The sequence below is a fragment of the Perissodus microlepis genome, chromosome 8 (assembly GCF_051167445.1).
Source record: "Perissodus microlepis isolate ML-2025 ecotype Zambia chromosome 8, ASM5116744v1, whole genome shotgun sequence".
Classification (NCBI taxonomy): Eukaryota; Metazoa; Chordata; class Actinopteri; order Cichliformes; family Cichlidae; genus Perissodus; species Perissodus microlepis.
In genome coordinates this window covers 12,943,693-12,961,122 of record NC_140468.1, presented here as the reverse complement: position 1 = coordinate 12,961,122, position 17,430 = coordinate 12,943,693, and the positions used below count along the sequence as shown (strand labels likewise).

General features: G+C 41.3%; 1 protein-coding gene across 15 annotated transcripts in view; it reads right to left on the bottom strand.

Annotated features, from left to right (window-relative positions):
- Positions 1 to 6,416: 6,416 nt before the first annotated feature.
- tcf7l2 (transcription factor 7 like 2) overlaps positions 6,417 to 17,430 on the bottom strand; it is an 87,603-nt gene continuing 76,589 nt past the window's right edge. For 4 of the 15 annotated variants that reach the window (XM_084937595.1, XM_084937604.1, XM_084937600.1 and 1 more), the window contains 7 exons: positions 16,100 to 16,240; positions 15,852 to 16,014; positions 15,525 to 15,632; positions 13,801 to 13,864; positions 12,970 to 13,020; positions 11,719 to 11,791; positions 6,417 to 8,715 (listed from right to left, as the gene is read on the bottom strand). In XM_084937595.1, the coding sequence (XP_084793721.1) occupies positions 8,256 to 8,715; positions 11,719 to 11,791; positions 12,970 to 13,020; positions 13,801 to 13,864; positions 15,525 to 15,632; positions 15,852 to 16,014; positions 16,100 to 16,240 (1,060 nt within the window). In that variant the 3' untranslated portion in view covers positions 6,417 to 8,255. Of the gene's footprint in view, positions 8,716 to 10,527; positions 10,589 to 11,107; positions 11,181 to 11,718; positions 11,792 to 12,969; positions 13,021 to 13,800; positions 13,865 to 15,524; positions 15,633 to 15,851; positions 16,015 to 16,099; positions 16,241 to 17,430 lie in introns of all 15 variants that reach the window. The other 11 variants (XM_084937598.1, XM_084937603.1, XM_084937607.1 and 8 more) reach the window with 7 other exon arrangements.

Below are 17,430 nucleotides of genomic sequence, written 5' to 3'. Positions count from 1 at the left end.
CCTTGTTTCCCCTTTCACTTTGCTGAGAAAGTTTCTTCTTCCTCTCCCATGCCTCGTTGTTGCCCCGGAAAAGTCAGAGCTAAGTCAGAGCTCTCCCTGTCTCGCCCCCAGGACAGAGAGCACCTAGCCACATGCCTTGTAGGCTCGCCAGGAGCTCAGCGCCTCTGAACTGACTGATTGCCACTCGGAAAAAAAAAACTCCCACATTGTTGCCGTGCTGCCATTTGCTGCCACACGCACAAACACGAAGCACATCAAAGGAGCATATTCACTTACCCCCACTCTACATCCTCATCAAGCCATATACCCCATTCCCCGAATGCACCCCTGCACTCCTCCTCTTTCCTTCCCTCCCTCCTTACTCTGCCTCTCTCTTTACCCATGGTAAATTTTGCAAATTACTTCAAACAGACTAATTTTCATTGCGTATCAGAAGCAGCGCACTGGACCATGTGGCTAAGAGGAAAAATCAATGCGGCCCTAAGTGGGAGATCAAACTCAATATGTAGGTTTGGACTGAGCCATAGTGTCTTTATTACACCAAATAAATCTATCTCTTTTGTGTGTGTGTGTGTGTGTGTGTGTGTGTGTGTGTGTGTGTGTGAAAAGCCCACATGGGCACAAAGCTGAGGAGGCTTTGTTTGTTTCCTTGGCTTGAGATGTGCATAGAATGAAATGTCCTCTCTGCAAGTAAGCAAATTTTCATTTATCCCGAGCTGCCTTAGTTCTTCGCTCACCTCGTCCAAAAAAGGTGAAGGCTGAGGTACTTGTGCTGTTTTATGCCATGCCTAACGTGGAATCTAAGTTCGGCTTTTCATGTCTAAATATACAACGCACAATGCCAGTGACAGCAAACCTCCTCACCTTGGCCATTATCCGTCTCATAAGCTGACAGCTTGCCTTTATGATTTAGTAATTAAAGTTCATGCAAAGAAGTCTAAAGCTGCGCGTGTGTGTCTGCTGTTCCCGTCCTTATCACATCCTATCCTCGTAGGTATTTATTGAAATAGAAAAAGCTGCTCCTTCCATGCGAATGACACAAGTAACCACATTTCTGTCTTCATTTGATATGTCATTGCTGGACCTTGTACCATATCAAGAAACAACAGGGATCCATTATTGATATCTAGCAGCTAAAGTTGCATCACCTTGAGAGTTCCAAAGGTGAAAAACAGCGTAGCACAACTGGGGTGTTGTTGTTTTTTTATTATTTTTATTATTATTATTATTTCTTTATTTATTTCTGTTTCCCTCTAGTGAGATGTCACTTCAAAAACAACCCGACCAAGGAATGTTATTATGCTGAGAGAATGTCAGCCAGTTACAATAGGCTGCTTAATGAGGTAGTGTGGCAAACTTTCAGGCAGGCCATAATATGAATTATTTGTCATTGGCTCTGTGTGTGTATGTGTGTGTCTTTGGAAAGGGCCCAGTGTAAAGTGGGATGAAGGCAAGCCTTGATGGAGAGATGTGGCACTAGCCTGGGGGCTCGCTCCACTGTGAGGGTAGTTAGCTTACTGCACACCGCCATCATTAGGGACTAGGGCACTTGTGCTTGGGAAGGTGAAACACAAGCCTGCACTCAGACAGCAGCGAGTACACGTAACACCTGTAAATATGCCGCGCTTCTTCTCTGCAACTCCGCCTGTCTCACACTCGGTCTCGAGGTGTTTCTACTTGAGTCCTCCCCCTTGTAAGAAGCACTTTGTAACAAACACTCGGGAGAGATCAAGCTGTAAGTAAACTTTAAAAGTCGATTAGGAAATGTAAAGGCAACGTAATGAATAAGCACGGTATATCTGTGCTGAGAATCAATCAGGGTTCCTGGTCAATACAAAGTGACCTAATGCTGACTTTTAAGCACAGCTGGATTTTTGAGCACATGCTCTCAGCAGACAAATAATAAGCTGTTCTGAGCCAATATTTTGATCAGCTGAGTTTGAGTTTTTGATCAGAAACAAGCACAACTTGATCCTGTCAGAGTTGAAATGACTTTTAATCAAATAGTTTCCCCTCTGCTACAGACACGTCCTGACGTTTAGTAAGCCATAATGTGCAAAAGTTTTGTGTTTTTGCATAATAAATGAGCCCTGTTTTCAGTCAGTCAAATGCAGATCTGAGAAACTGGACTCGTTGTGTTGTCACTCGTAGATGTGAGGATGCTGTAAAACAACAGAAAGCATAAGATGCATCCAAATCGATTCCTGTTGCTGCTCGATTCTGTGACCTTTGGTTTTATCGTTCGATGTCGCAGAATTAATTTTTTTAAAGGAGGATCACAAGATTACGAGAAAGAATTTATTTTTCTCTCCTGGAACTCCCCCGTTTTTTTTTTCCCCGTTACAATCTATTCGTTGTGCGATACACACGTTAACGCCTTTATGCATCCAGAGTCTTTGTGATTCAGCTTGGCCTTGCTGCCGGCACACTGGCACCAAAGCACCAAATCATACCAAATCTTCCCTCATTTGTTGGCCCCTGTTTATTTATTTGATGAAAGAGATTCTTTCATATTGTGAGAAAGAGGAAAAAAATCTCTTGAAATGCTCACCTTTCATGTGCATCATTTTATTCTTCAAGGTTATCGGACAGTTGTCAGCGAATAAAGAGTGGGCTGATTCTTGCTAAACAGTGTGAGGATGGAAGATGATGTTGAGTCTACGCATGACTCAGTGTGTGTTAGGATTTTATGAAAACAAGGTGGTCTCAGCATCAAAAGCTAAAGACATAGACAAAGGATTACTAACTTTTCTCTCTTTTTTTATCAAGTTGCTTGTACAAAAAAAGAAGAAAAAAATCAACAGAAAGAGACAGTCAGAATCAGCTTTATTGGCCAAGTATGTGTACACATACAATAAAAGGAATTGGATTCTTTCTCTCAAACAGCATGTCTAATATTAAAAAAAAGATTTATATCTTATTTAAAAAATAAATAAAAACGGTATTCCATAAAATCTTTGGCCTTCTAGGGCAGATCATTCACTTTGCACCTTTGACAGGGCGTTTTTTGTTTCAGTAATTAAATACCTTTTACATCTACCTTTTTTCTTCAGCCCAGTGTTTAAGAATACCAAAAAAAAAGTTTGTCTGATAACACACAGACTGCACTGCAGCACTTCACCTACACTATAGAGTGCAAACTTGTAATAAGTATTGACCTGACCTCAGGATCCTTTACTTGTGTGGGGTTTTTTTGGGGGGTTTTTCTCAACAGTCTAGCAAAAATCAATAGATTTCAGTTCATCCTCGTGACTTAAATCTAAACTCCATGAGATACGGTCAAGAACGGTACGCGGGGGCCACTGGCTCGGTATTCCTATTCCCAAACAATTCCTCAAGTGCTTTTTGAACCTATGAAATTTGATGGCTTTCTTTGGGGAGCAGTATACTCAAGTGCATGAAGAATGAATGAAGGTTTGTTCCTACCCGATGAAGGTCACAACAAGGGCCACAATGCACTAGAATTGGTTTCAATATATTCTTTTGAACTAACTATGCAATTCAGGCTTTTTAATTTTGTATGCCTCTAGAGTGTTATGAGAACTCCTTTCAGAGATGGCAGTGGCTCCAAACTAAAGAGCATCTTTGAAATGTACGTCTGCACAGGGAAAGTGAACACTGACCCCCCCCAGCCCCCTTTTAACTTTGTATTGAACCCAACTGAGATTAAAAAGAGATTATGATCATGAAGTACGACATTCATCCGCTAATATGAAGCTATATGAAAACATGTGCCATTTTAATCTTAATAAAAGAGACTAGTTGTTTATGCTATGCTGCAGCCATATCTGCAACCTTTCAGTTTTGTCTTGTTGCCACGATGCGGGTCAGGGGAATACATCCAAAACAATATGTCTTTGTATGTTGTTTGTTGTAACATAGGGGACATATTTAATGTTTTGCAGTGTTTTCTGATTTGTATGCTTGCCTGCGGCGATGGCCTTCAACATTGTTCCTCCATGCCACACTCACATCAAAACACTTAATTTCTCTACTCAGGTACACAAAGCCTCTCCTCCTTCTCAAAGTGCAATAGAACCATCACAGACACGTCCATGTTATACGTAGCTCGCCGGTTCAGGGTTCAAGGGTATATACTGCACAAATGCATTAAATGTGCAGACATTCAAAGGGAACGAAGAAAAATTCTTGCATTTCCTTGATCGCAAGTGAACCCTTTCTTTTCCAGCTCTTCTTCGCCTGGCTTTCAGTCTGCATTACAGCTTTAGTACTTTTGTGTTGTTTGCTCGGCTACTTTGTATATTCATGGAAACTTGGAATGAATAAGAAATCAGTGGTAAGCTCCTCAGTGTAAGGAGTGGGGAAAAAAAAAACACAATCACGTACAGAGAAACTCTTCCTTGTGAAGTGGTTGTTGATAACTTGAGAATGCCTCATAAATGAAGACCAACCCTGCCCAAAAAACACTGCATGTACTACAGAAACTTTGTACACAGCTTTCCTCACACAGGAACACAACTTCACTGGAACAGATGAAATCCTGCAGTGGTGATGTTTAATGGATGGTATGGCAAGAAAATGTGTAAAAGCCAATGCGATAAATGACTGCTATGATCAAACCTCTGTAAACCTCTGTATTGAAACTGTGTTGAAATCCTGAATGTGTTCAGGGACCACCCTATGTTAATGTCCCAATACTTCATTGTGGAGCACACATCCAACCCCAGTATAACGTACTTTTGTCACCAAGAAAAAGTCTTTTTTTAATGTTCTTCTACATGTCAGTGATTCTGCAGCTCCAGAGGTCCCACTGTCCCACTCTGGCCTCCATGTTAGACAGAGGCTAGGGAATGGAAAACTTCCCTATGGGAATAAGAGAAGTTTCACCTTATCATTAAAAGAGGTCCATTTGCATGAGACACGAATGACTGAATGTGTTCAGGCAATGTGGGAAAAGGAGATTCTTCTTATGAAGTGTTAAGATTGGAGCACAGTAGTTCTTGCCTATCTTACCAAACTACTTCTGCAGTCCTCTCACACATTTGTGCTGTCCTGTACTTTTTAAACGTATGCACAAAGTACTCTACTTTCAACTCTGTTTGATACTTGAAATAAAAAAGCATTGTTGGTAACGCAGGCAGGAATACAGAGAAGCTTGGAGTTAAATGGTAGTAGAACGTGAACCTAGATCAGTGTCAGCTGTTCAAATCTGTAGTGTCCATATACTGAGCAATAATAATTGATTAACTTAGCCTGGGATTAATGAAAGGTCCTGAACACTAGAAGAATATCCTCTTATCTGTTTGAATGCATGACCTTGTACAGATGTGTCATTTCTTTCCCCTTTAGCAGCAGCTGTTGTGTCTGGGATGCAGTCTGGTCAGTATTAAATCTTGGATACGAGGGAGAGCTACCCTGACCTCTCTGTGCAAAGAGTTCAAGGCAAAATCAGATTTTCTTTTAAAATTATTCTGAAAAATGGGAACAAATATTATTAGAAATATGCACTGGTAAACACATTGCAGGTAAGGGAGACACGACAGAGTGCATAATTATTATTATTACCTTTAGCAGCTTATAGTAGCAGCCTTACAAACATCTAGAAATGCTAAACATACAACATAAAATACAAAATATATAGCATAATACAGAATTTACACACACATGTAATGCAAATCTTTAGCACCGTCTAACACAGGGTTGTCCAACATAAGGCCCGGGGTCCTAAAATTGGCCAGGCAAAGACTACAGTCCGGCCCACTAAATGGCTGTGAGGATGTAGATTTTGAACTTTAAACGGTTAAAACTTTGAACATTTGTGCTAAAAATTGTTTAAAAAAAAAAGAAAGAAAGGAAAAAAAACCCCCAAAACATTACATTTAAAACTACAGGACACTGCCAGAAACTTTCCTGTCATTTTACTCATTGTTCACGTAGAACAAAGACTTTTGATAGACAATTTTTTTTTCTTACCTCTGGGATTAAATGTTTAGTTAAACATCTTCACGCTGACAGAAATGTGAGTTTCACTGGTCCGGTCCACGTAAGATTAAAGTGGGCTGTATGTGGCCCTCATTGTAAAGAGTTTGACATCTGTGCTCTAAAACATCCACCGGTATCCTTCATTACATTCTTTCCTATGAAAAGCGATCACATAGCGGAGCATTACTGTTAGTAGTGGGAAAGAGAAGGGTTCAAAGGTTAATTGGAAGTTGACCTTTGTAGAGAAAAATAAACCAGTGCTGTTTTTTGTGATTGGTCACTGATGCGCCCATCAAATCATAATATCCAGCTCTAAACATGTTTTATCTTGTGTTTTCTGATTGCGCACGATGATGATTCTCAAGATTTTATTTGAATAAAATGCTACATTTTTTGGCAGATTTCCTTATAAGACCCCCATCCTGAGACGCTGGGTTTGGGGATTTTCAGAATAAAAGCGAAACACAGATGCGCACATACTAAGTTGCTTTTATTAATACAGAACTGCATGCTACAGAGACTGTACAGCATAAACATTTATTCATTACAAAAAACATGGTTTTAGAACCATTTAAAATAACAGGAAAAAACAAACAAAAAAATATAAGAGCATAAAATAGAACAGGAACATCACAGCCGTTAAGGAAACATTCAAACTATTTATCATTAGCATCTTAATAAACCAGAGAAGAAATCGACAGATTACAGTCGCGTCATGTCAACTACAATGGCACCGAGTGGATGATTCTCTTGTAGCTTTTTTTACAGCCTCTTGCAACATCAACATGCCTATTTTTTCTATCTACCTATATGTAGTAGTGTACTTAAAAGTGGCAGTTTGTGTATTTTTTTGTATTTAATAGTTTTTTTATGAACTTCCTAATATACATAATTTGGCCCTGGTGGGTTTATACAGTATGATGTCCGTCTTTTTATTAAGTTTAAATTTTAATATTTGACAATTTGCTACCAAACACATTTGTTATAGCAACATTTATACTACATACATAGCAATCTATGTAACGTCACAGCAAAAAATGGTATCGAAATGAAAAAAACAAAACAAACAAACAACAACAAAACAAAACAAAAAAAAAAGAGATCCCTACAGCATGGTTGGGGTGGGGGGTGGGGGCAGAGGAAAAATTATCACAAAATTTTGGCACGGAAAATCTGTACACGAATCTACAGTCCGAGAGATGTGACTGTGCAATAAAAAAGAAGGGCATCTGACACTTTTCCAACTACTGAACACGCGGTACCCACTGTCTCGTGTTTCAAGTTTTCTTTTCTTCTTTTTTTTCCTGTAAAATGGCTTATAGACGCATTTCTTGAAATGAAGTTGTGCATACATCTGTTCATGAGATCTACACAGTACACTGAGCGGAATCCAGGTTTTTCGGGGAGGAAAGATAACAAAAAGATTTGCCTTTTTAAAACCTCCTTGTAAAAATGGATCGTTCGTATAGTTGCTTACCTTAAGAAAAAATATTTGTACAATGTATTCAGAAAAAAAAAAAAAAAGAGACACATACAAGATACAACAAGCAATCTCTAAAGCAATAAATACTACTGGTCCTAGCGTTGTGACATTTTGAATTTAATAACCCACAACCCTCCCACCCGACCTCCCCTCAAGCCCACCCAAACTTGCCTGACTCCACCCCAAAGGTAAACAACAAAGAAAAAAAAGACAACGCAGTGGAAGAATGCATATTTAACACAGTAATCCCCTCCCGCCCCGTTATTCTGTACATTTAAACAAGAACAAGTAACATCACAATTAAAGTTGTTCCTCAGAGAGGTGTCACCGCTAGCCTCATGCCCTCCAAGAGTTTTGAACAGATGTCGAATGATTGGTTCGCGAGCTCGTATTTAATACAAATAAAGAAGGAGAACCAACTCTTTCAAGAAAAGGGCTCGTTGAATAATCTAGCCTACCTTTTTTATATCCGTCTTTTTAAACATTTGGATGCTGAACTAGATAATTTCTGTTTTGCGCTGTTTTAAAACTACAAAAAAGACAAAAACAAAATTCATAAAAATTTTGGCAGATTCACAAAGCTATACTACAGCTCATTGTATCATTTCTTTATAATAATTAGATTTGTCTGATAATGACGGGTCAAATATTGACCAATGAACTTTAATAAAAACATAACCTAAAATTCCAAAGCCTTATGGCACAGAAACAGAAAGAGAAAAGAACCGAGGGCGAGTGAAACGGAGCAGAGAGAGGGCCTAGAAAGATGTTTGTGTGAGTGTGTGTGTGCAGAGCTAAAAAAACAAACAGAGGAGGAGAATAGGATAGACTATTCTATAGACTTGGTCACTAGCGACAGAGGCTGTGGGGCTGTGGAGGGGAGGAGCGAGTGGGAATGACACAGCAATGCCGAGGGCCGGGCCATCGAGGACGCCACAGAGGAGCCCGGCTGCCGCGAGGACGAGACGTCACGGTGCTCCAGAGCTCCGTTGTGGGAGGAGGCGGCGGGCGTTTTGCTAGCTGCTGCGGCAGAGTTTTCCAGCTGAACCAAAGATGGCGGTGGAGGCCCAGCCAGGAGGTGCGGGTGGTGGAGTGGCTGGTGGGCCGGTTTCATAGTCAGTGAGAGAGGTTGCATTTGTTCAGTCTGAGATTTGGACTCTTTTGAGGAGGGGGAAGGAACCACTGAGGAGGGGGAGGATGGGGGGGAGTCGAGTAAGCTTCCGTCCGTAGAGGGAGGACTGGCACAGCTGCCTTCACCTTGGATGTAGCGAATGCACTTTTTTTTTCTCCTAAAGGACAAGGTGAGAGAAAGAGAGCGTCTCTGTGTCACAGCTTCACACTGAATATCATCTTAGCACTGTTGCTGACTTAAATGCACCTTTCCCTTCAGAAATTTGTGGGGGGAGGGTTTATTAAAAAGAAACAATACTCGATGGATAATGTTTGGAGGTGCATTTAAGCAACTTTTGTAAAGGAGGAAGGTGGTAGAAATGATAGTCAGTTTCTAAGTCATTAGGCAGGACAGACACTGAAGAAAGATCGCCTGGACAGGAAGCAGAAAGGGAATGAGAAGCACGCACACAGAGATGAGGACGATGAAGAATGAAAGCGATGAGCTGTGGTCGCGTTTGCTCTCTGGATGTAACGCTCTGCTGTTCTTACAGGAAGAACTGCAGCCTGTTGTCTCTAGCACAACTGTTACTGGACCCAGCTCACTGCTCTACTTCTATCACTCTACTCTCTCTCTCTTCTCCTGAGGGAACAGAGTTTGGATATGAGGCGAAAAAGTCAACAGGATCCAAACTGCCCTGCATCTGCCCCACAGACACAAGTGTGTGTGTGTGCATGAGGGGGGTCAAAGCACCATGTTTGCATTCCTGCCTGGGGTTGGGACCCTCCCCCTGCCTGCCGCGTCCTGAGGCCAGGCCCGTTGCGCTCGCAGAACCCGGTGAACGAAACACAGGAGGGAGGGGGGGTGATCAGGAGAGCAGGGGATTGTTGCATTTTTCTGTGGTGACTCTGCTGTGAAGACTGTGCTTCAGATTTGGTTAAGGGGGAATCTCTGCCCACCTCATCTTTACCCTGACCCTGACAGTGACCCCTCTCTCTCTTTCTCTCTCTCAGCTCTCTATTTTATCACAAGAATGCCCGAAGGCCGCGGAGTACCAGTATTTAAGACTTACAGGGATGTCGAGTAAGAAAAAATAAATAAAAATAGACCAAAAACTGAGCCTTTTGGAACATGTAACGCTGACTTACTGTTTAATTAAACCTTTATTTCTGTTAACTCTGATCTACATAAACGCAAACGGAGAGCAGATCACTGAGGATGAAAAGAAGGAGGGACATCGACAGATTACATATAAAAGCCCACAATCGCATGCTGGGTGGGGGGGAAAAAGGCATGCATTTCTGATGAAGTCAACACAGTGCAAGCACACAACACCAGGACAGTAGAAAAGAGTGAGGATGAGGCTGTTAAGTACATCCTGTGCCGATACTGTAGCTTTTTTGGACGGCGCGGCGCATCGATCGGGCGTAAAAAGGTATCGTTTTGCTACTACATGCGCGCCCCGCTCTCGATAACTGTCTGTCAAACTGCAACAAATGAGCTAATATCCATTTTTTTAACAGACATATTGATTTATGGTATGTGCCCGTGTATGATATTGATTTCTCTGTCTCGGGGGAAATTATAGCAGATGCATCTTTTAGGAAATGGAGCCCAGAGAGAACTTTTAACCTCTCTGCTCTTAAAATGAAGGCTGATTTACTGCACTTTTCAGTCTCCTGATCTCATGATGTGCTATTATTAGAAATAAAGCCATGTTTCTGATAACGTGTGTGTCAGCTGTAAAGGAAGGGGCCAGCTGGAAGCTAACGGTTACAGAAAAAACAGAAAAATGACCTTTTGGTGTTCATCTTGCTACAAAATATTTGGCTTTTTTTTTTTTTTAAGCCCATCTGTGTTTTAGAAACAGTGAAAATGAAACATTAAACAGACAATGTGCTGCGATGAAATGTGTCGAGAAAGAGTGGGGCAAGGTGTGGTGCAAGCCAGACACAAAGAAGGGTATTACTTAGCAGAAACAAATACCTACCATGAAAATATTCCCAATTCAAAGACTGCTTGTGTCAGAACAGAAAGACAACAGGTAGGGACTAAGTAAGGGTTATCGAAGAGGAGTTTGGAGGAAGAAGAGGTGGAGAAGGAGGAGGAAGAGGGCACAGAAAAGAGTGTCACTGAGCAGGCCCTCAGAGAAAGCAGGGCTAAATTTGTAAGCATCACAGTGTTATTCAAAAAGAGTGCCAATTAGGACATACATGACATTTAGGATGGGAGGGAATTATCCACTGCCTGGAGAGAAAATGGATTTCAATCGTAGCAGCTTACACGGTCAGAAATGTTCTGCTAAATCACATTAGGAGCCATGATCTTTCAACATGTGTTTGGATAAAATATTTGGAAGTCTTATTTAGAAATCCATTTTCTGACACTTGGCTTGAACTGACTTTAGAGGAGTAGGAAACTTCTCAGTTAGGAAAAGGGGAGCTGAGAAGTTTTCCATCTGTTACCACAGTGATGGAAATGTGTTTTTAGCAAGACATCTGAGCCAGTAATCAAGGAGAAGATGCTCATTGTGGATGTCTTTCCTCCCATTGCTACTACAGGAGTTATACCTGCATGGTTTGCACCATAAACTCAGCTGGTCAAGCCCGAACAAGGCACGACACTTCTTTGGGGTATTTGCATCTGTTAGCCAAAGAGGTAGACACAAACACACACACAGAGACAAAAAGAAAAAAAAAAAGAAAGAAACAAGAAAATGGACACGTCATTGCACAGACAAAAACATGTAGCCAGGGCTTAGATTTAGGCTGGCAACACTGGGATGTCCTCCATATTGACCAAGCCATCAGGCTCCAGAACCTCCAAGCCCCGACCTGCCAGTTTAGGACTTATGATTAATCTCAGTAAGGCTCATTGTAACTGTGCATCCTGCAACTTTGCAACTTGAACACATACACACAGACACCACTCATACAAGCACTCGTACGCAAAACCTTTTTCCCCAAACAGGAGGTAAAAAATCAAATAGGGTGAACCCAGAGATAGACCGGCAGGGTGTGGCTGGAGGAAGCTGAGAGGTCATAATAGCCTGGCGGGACAGACGGGGGAGGGAAGCGAAGAGAAAGGAAAAGCAGCAGCATAAAAGAGAGGAGGAAGTCCCAGCGTAGAGTGACCCAGCCTTCACCTGGCCCTGGCCAGTGCAAGCACACACCATACACACCTGCACGGGCCACACCAGTTATTCTGTTGGTCGAGCCCAAAGCGCGCTCGACACTTCTTAGGAGCGCTCAGGTCTGATGCCGCAACAAGGAAGGGAAGCCAGCAGAGAGGAGCAATAGAACCAAAACCAATAAAAAAAATAAGGAACAGAAATTAAAAAGAGGAGAGAAATAAGGAGAAAAACAGTGAATCTATGAAGCTTGGCAGTGGCTCATTTTGCAAGAAATCAAAACCCCGCACCCAAAAGAAAAAGAAAAAATAATTCCCCTTAAAGCCATTATCAAGTGTGCCTTTAAAGATGGGGCTGAACTCGATTAGTAAGTTTCAAACACAAGTAAAAATCAAAATGCATGCAAATTATCAAATCAGGATGTTAACAGTGGAAACTTTTCAGTGGCATAATCTAAATTCTGGCTGGAGTTAAAGCTGAAGATAAAGACCGATTTGGCTGAGAGGGGTATAAATGGAGCAAATGCAGGTTGGATTAATTTATGGTTAGATGCTATCGGCGCACTACGGTTTCAAAGAGACGAGGTCAAGGTGGCAGAACTAGGAAGAAGTAGCAGATTGCTGGAGCAGCACAGTCGTGAGTTAGCCCTAGCCAGGGGAAGGATTAAAAAGGCTGGAATCTGAAGAGGGAATCTACTCTTTAGACCTGGCATCAAACAGTTGATTATTTTCCATCAGCATTGGCGGTTTGTTGCGGAACAGCTCTATTTCATTATCAGAAATAGAGCTGAGTGACAGCAAAACGCTGTGGTGGAAGCGTTTGAGTCCAGGCTTTGTCTGAGCAGAGACTTATTTGACAGAGGCTGGGCCAAACTCATGCTGGCCTATAGGAAAGGCAGTGCAGCTACTGAAGCATATAGATTAAGGAGGTTTACCCTGACATTACAGCCTTCAGGTCATACTTCATAATGATAATCTAGCTTTATATATAAATATATATATATATCACCAGGTCCTCAAGCATACTGCATAGTAATTTGAGCTAAATAGCAACAGTAAATGAGTGTAAAATGAATTAAATATAAGCTACCCTGAAGTCAAATAAACAATGGCAACATTTTTGAAGAAAAGAAAGCAGCAAACAAAGCAAAAAGAGCATATTTCAAAATATAGGATTTAACCTTAAACCTGCCTCACTGCACATTTATGAATGGATAGATATAGATATATAAATGTATACATAAATTTAAAAGGAAGGAAAATAAAACAGTTAGTGATTTAATACTCAAAATGACATTAGCACCTGTAATCGGAGGGAGTGAAAGGCAAGGGTTTGGAAAATATTCTCTGCGTTCTGGAAAAAAAAAAGAACAGATAGAGAGGCCTTCAAGAAGAAATCCGTCACCAAAACGAGCGCAAAATACATGAGAACAAGTCGTCATTGCTCCTTACATCATCAGAATTAAAAAGAATAATGAATGAATGAATGAAAATCACAGGTTTAGCAAACCTCCTTAATTTTTAAGATATAGGTGATTTGTTTTGCTTTGTTTTTTCCTCAAGTTGGTATAAAAGCATGCAAGGAAGCAGGCGATGGGAAGGGGAGGTAGGCCCAACAAGCACACGCATGCACAGTCACGCAAACACGCACGCGGTACAGTCGTGCAGTCCGTCTGCAGGGCACAGGCAAGTAAATATATAACACGCACACAACACTGTCAAAGTTAATGGCTCTCACGATGCTTAAACCTCACATTCTCGTAACATATCACAATACCAGAAGGCTAAGGGCCAGGGGAGAGGGGGGGGGGGAGAGGGGGGGGGGAGGGGGGGGGGGGTCATGCATATTCAGTCGCTATTAGCTAGGGAGAGCAAGGGAAACTGGAAAAAGGAGGGAGGGGTGGGGTTTACAAGCAATTCTACTATTTAAATATTGCATTGGGTAGCAACTATACCAAAAAAAAATAAAGAGAGAAAAAGCCAGGCAATATAACTCACATACACACACAATAAATTTTTTTTTTAAAAAACATAACACAAAAAAACTAGCTACACTTTTATCTTGCAAGATGTCACATCTGCCTGACACATGATGGGGCTCTTCTAATATGAGAGATAATTGCAGCTCACTTACCATTGCTCTCTGCTTGCTGCTTTTCCCTTTTTCTCTTCTTCCTTTTCCCCTGTTGGTTAGCCGCCAAAAAATAGAAAGAAAAAAATAGACACAGACAGGAACCTTAGTTATTATATTGCAGAATGCCCAAAACATGAAACAGAGAATAGCACTCATCTTCGTGTTTACTTATTTATTCATTCATTCTTTCTCTGCCTTTTTTCTGTCTTTGCCCTCCGGTTTGCAGCAGCCACTGCAGGCCAAGACCAGAATTCTCCCTCCTCTCTCTCCCTCTTTTTTTGGCTCTTTTCTTCTTGTTCTCTAATCTTTTGTTTCATTTTCCTCTGTTTTGTGAATGCCTAGGCATCTCGATGCACTTCTTATTTGGAAGACGGATTTCTCAAGGCTGCTCTTGGGCGACTGCAGTGGTCAGACTGATCCCAAGATGAGAATCGGGTATGCGTGGGTCAGAGCGAACTATCCAGGCTACAAAACATTTCACGCTTTAAAATCTCAGCTTTAATTTGAGTAGTTTTACAATGACATAGCAAGAGCTATGTGGGATATACTGCACTTCTTGGGCAGCTATGTGTTGCTCACGTGGCTCAAAGCTCACTGAGCATTACCGAGCATTGTAGTTCAAGGTGGTTTGAGGTATCCATGTAAAGTGGCATTTAAGGTACTTGTCTTTCCAAAATCACATGTGTATATTTTGAAAACCCATGTGCACAGAGGTAAAACTCGCCAACAACCAACTACAACTCTTTCAGATTGGAGGACCAATTTATAGCCCCTATTAGACAAGCAGGTGTGAATGAGCACCCTGGTCACGTTTTTATGAGGTAAGATTTACTTGCTCACGAACTTTAAATGTCAGCAAGTAATGTTTGAATGCCAAGGATGCTTTCCAGGATGTACCCGCCAGCAATCATGATGTTGAACCCCTCGGTAATCCACAAAAACACATGCAAAAAGAAACAGGTTGAGTTGTGCAACCAAGTTCTGTGGAATAATGACAAAATATCAACCTGGCCAGTGGCATTTACTGATGATTTCACTGCAGATAGAAGCAACTCGAGGTATACAAAAGCACTTAGTGTGGTAGGATTCTCCGAAATGCCTCTAAACCCGTTCAGAATGGCAAACCTAAACATTTACCCAAAGCAACCCCAGAGCAATTCAGGGGGAAGAAGTTAAACACTCTGGAACGGCCAGGTCAGTAATCTGATCTTAATCAGATTGGGCTTAATTCCACTTTCTGAAGACCAGAAAGGCAAAGAGGCATGGCAGCAGTCATGAGGTGAAGGCTGCAGCAGTAAAGGGCAGGGAGAACACCACCGGGGAAGCTACAAAGCATCTGCTGATGACTATGGACCAGGGACCTTGGGCATTTACAGACTGCACAATATTTTAAATATAATGTAGTTTGACTTCACATATGTCTGTAAATGACCTTTGTTCCCTTGGGGGGGTTTAAATGCTTTCTATACTGATAAACCCACTCAAATTAATACTAAGACTTGGTACTTTGCATCCTTTATTTATTCCTTACCGGACTGTCATTATCTATAGCATGAAAAGGTGGATTTAAGACCAGAGCATTTTTGTCCTAGATCTACATGAACAGATTTTGATCTGTGGGGCAAAGAAAGGAAAAGAAGCAAAAATAAATGGCCTTGAATATGTGACCTAGCGAAAGGGGGGGAAAGAAGAGGCTAATACGACTTGTAAACTTAAAAACTTACATAGTTGTCTCGTGCTGACCAGCCTGGGTACAGCTGCATGTGGAGCTGTCGTTCTTTCCTGGCCAGCTCGTAGTACTTGGCCTGCTCCTCCCGCGATAGGGCGTGCCACTGCAAAATGAAAAACCAGGCACAGAAAGAAGAGATTTTCACCCAGAACAGAGATAAAAATAGAAGACTGTGTGCATGTTGTGTACTTTCTGTAAATCCCAAAGTATGCCATCATTAACTACGACTCTTTTCTTCCATCCCATTAGGCCCTTTACAGCCATGTTATGATTGAAATCAGCATGGCTGAATGTCTTGTGCGAATAAGCTGGTAGGACTTACCCTTCGCCCCAGGATCTGGTTGATGGCAGCACTTTCCTTGAGTGTGCACTCAGCCACCACTTTGGCCCGCATCTCCTTCATATAGAGCATGAAGGCATTCAGAGGTTTCTTTATGTGGACCTCTTTCTTTTTCTCTTCTACCTTTTTACCGTCTGTCTGTTTCCTGTGATGGGGTAGAGAGCAGTGAGATGAGCAGAGTCTATCTCCAAGTGGTCACCAAAAGTCAGTATAGGAGAAAGTTTACTCACGAGCTGTCGAGAGAGCTGATGTCACTGTGTGAGGATTCCTGCTTGACGTTGGGTGTTACGATGGCTGGGTGAGGGATGCCCGTGGTGTGCAAACTGTGGTGAGGGGGCACCATGTGTGGGGGGAACCTAGAGGACAGAAGACTGTGTAAATCGTCAGAATGAACACAGGTGAAATGAGAAGATGGAGCACATGTACACACAAGACTACACATGTCAAAGCACATCATGTATTTTCAGTTTCTTTCACAGAAATGGAATTGACCCTTAGCCACACTAAATACAAACATTCACATGAAAATTTCCTAAGCTGAAAATGTATTAATAAACATTTATAGACTTATCTACTCAAAATGACAGTTTACTCAGTCACTAAAGCTTAAAAAATAGCAAAAAGGTCATTTTCTGTTGCTTAATTAAAGATGAATCTTAAACAAAAATGAACTACTACAAATCCACACTACTCCCTCTCCATTTTTTTGATGGGATACTGGATCTTTATATGGTAGCTTTATCATGCGTCTCTAACTCTACTGGGACAAACATGAAAAAAAATAAACATCATGCTGAATTCAGTAAGACATAAAACCAGTAACTGATGTTTTACTGAGGCCACAGCTCAATGTGAGACAATCAAAAAGAAATTGTAACGCCTCCTGCTGGTCAACAGAAAGAACACAGGTTTAGAGGAAAGGCTTAGCTAATTTAGCTTAGCTAACAGCTTAGCTTGCAGTTAGCTAACATTTTACATGTTAGCTAAAAATGATCTTTGTTTATTAATACTGTTAACTAGTGTTATGCAATAAATTTTCCCAATGGCTCACTAAGAAACTGGGACTGTTGTTGAGGGCCACATCATTCTTAACACATTTTATCTCTTAAAAGCTTATTAGCCGCAGCTTTAGCTAGTCTTGTCCACTTTTTTTTCTTAATTTCCGATGGTATGTTAAGCTACCAATTTAATTTGTTCATCTAGGACTTGAGGGCTCCTCGAACTCCTGTTTTCATAGTTTAATGCCTTCGATAGCTGAGAACTTCTCAGCATGCACATGTCATTGCCATCTATAACAAATGACATATACAATAGGTGTGCACATGGTTTCCAAATACGATTCTACTGGCAATTACTATTTCCATCATTCAGCTGTAGATAACAAGGGGTGATCAAAGATTTCAGTTTATTGCATTTTGCCAGTTAAACGAATATGAAAATGCCAGATTTGGGAGAGGTAAAGCTTGAAGTGTTATCTCTTATCAAGGAATTCTGCAAACTAGATGAAAATGTTCTATCATACACTCCGGTATTGGGTCTGTATTTATTTCCTCCCATTCGT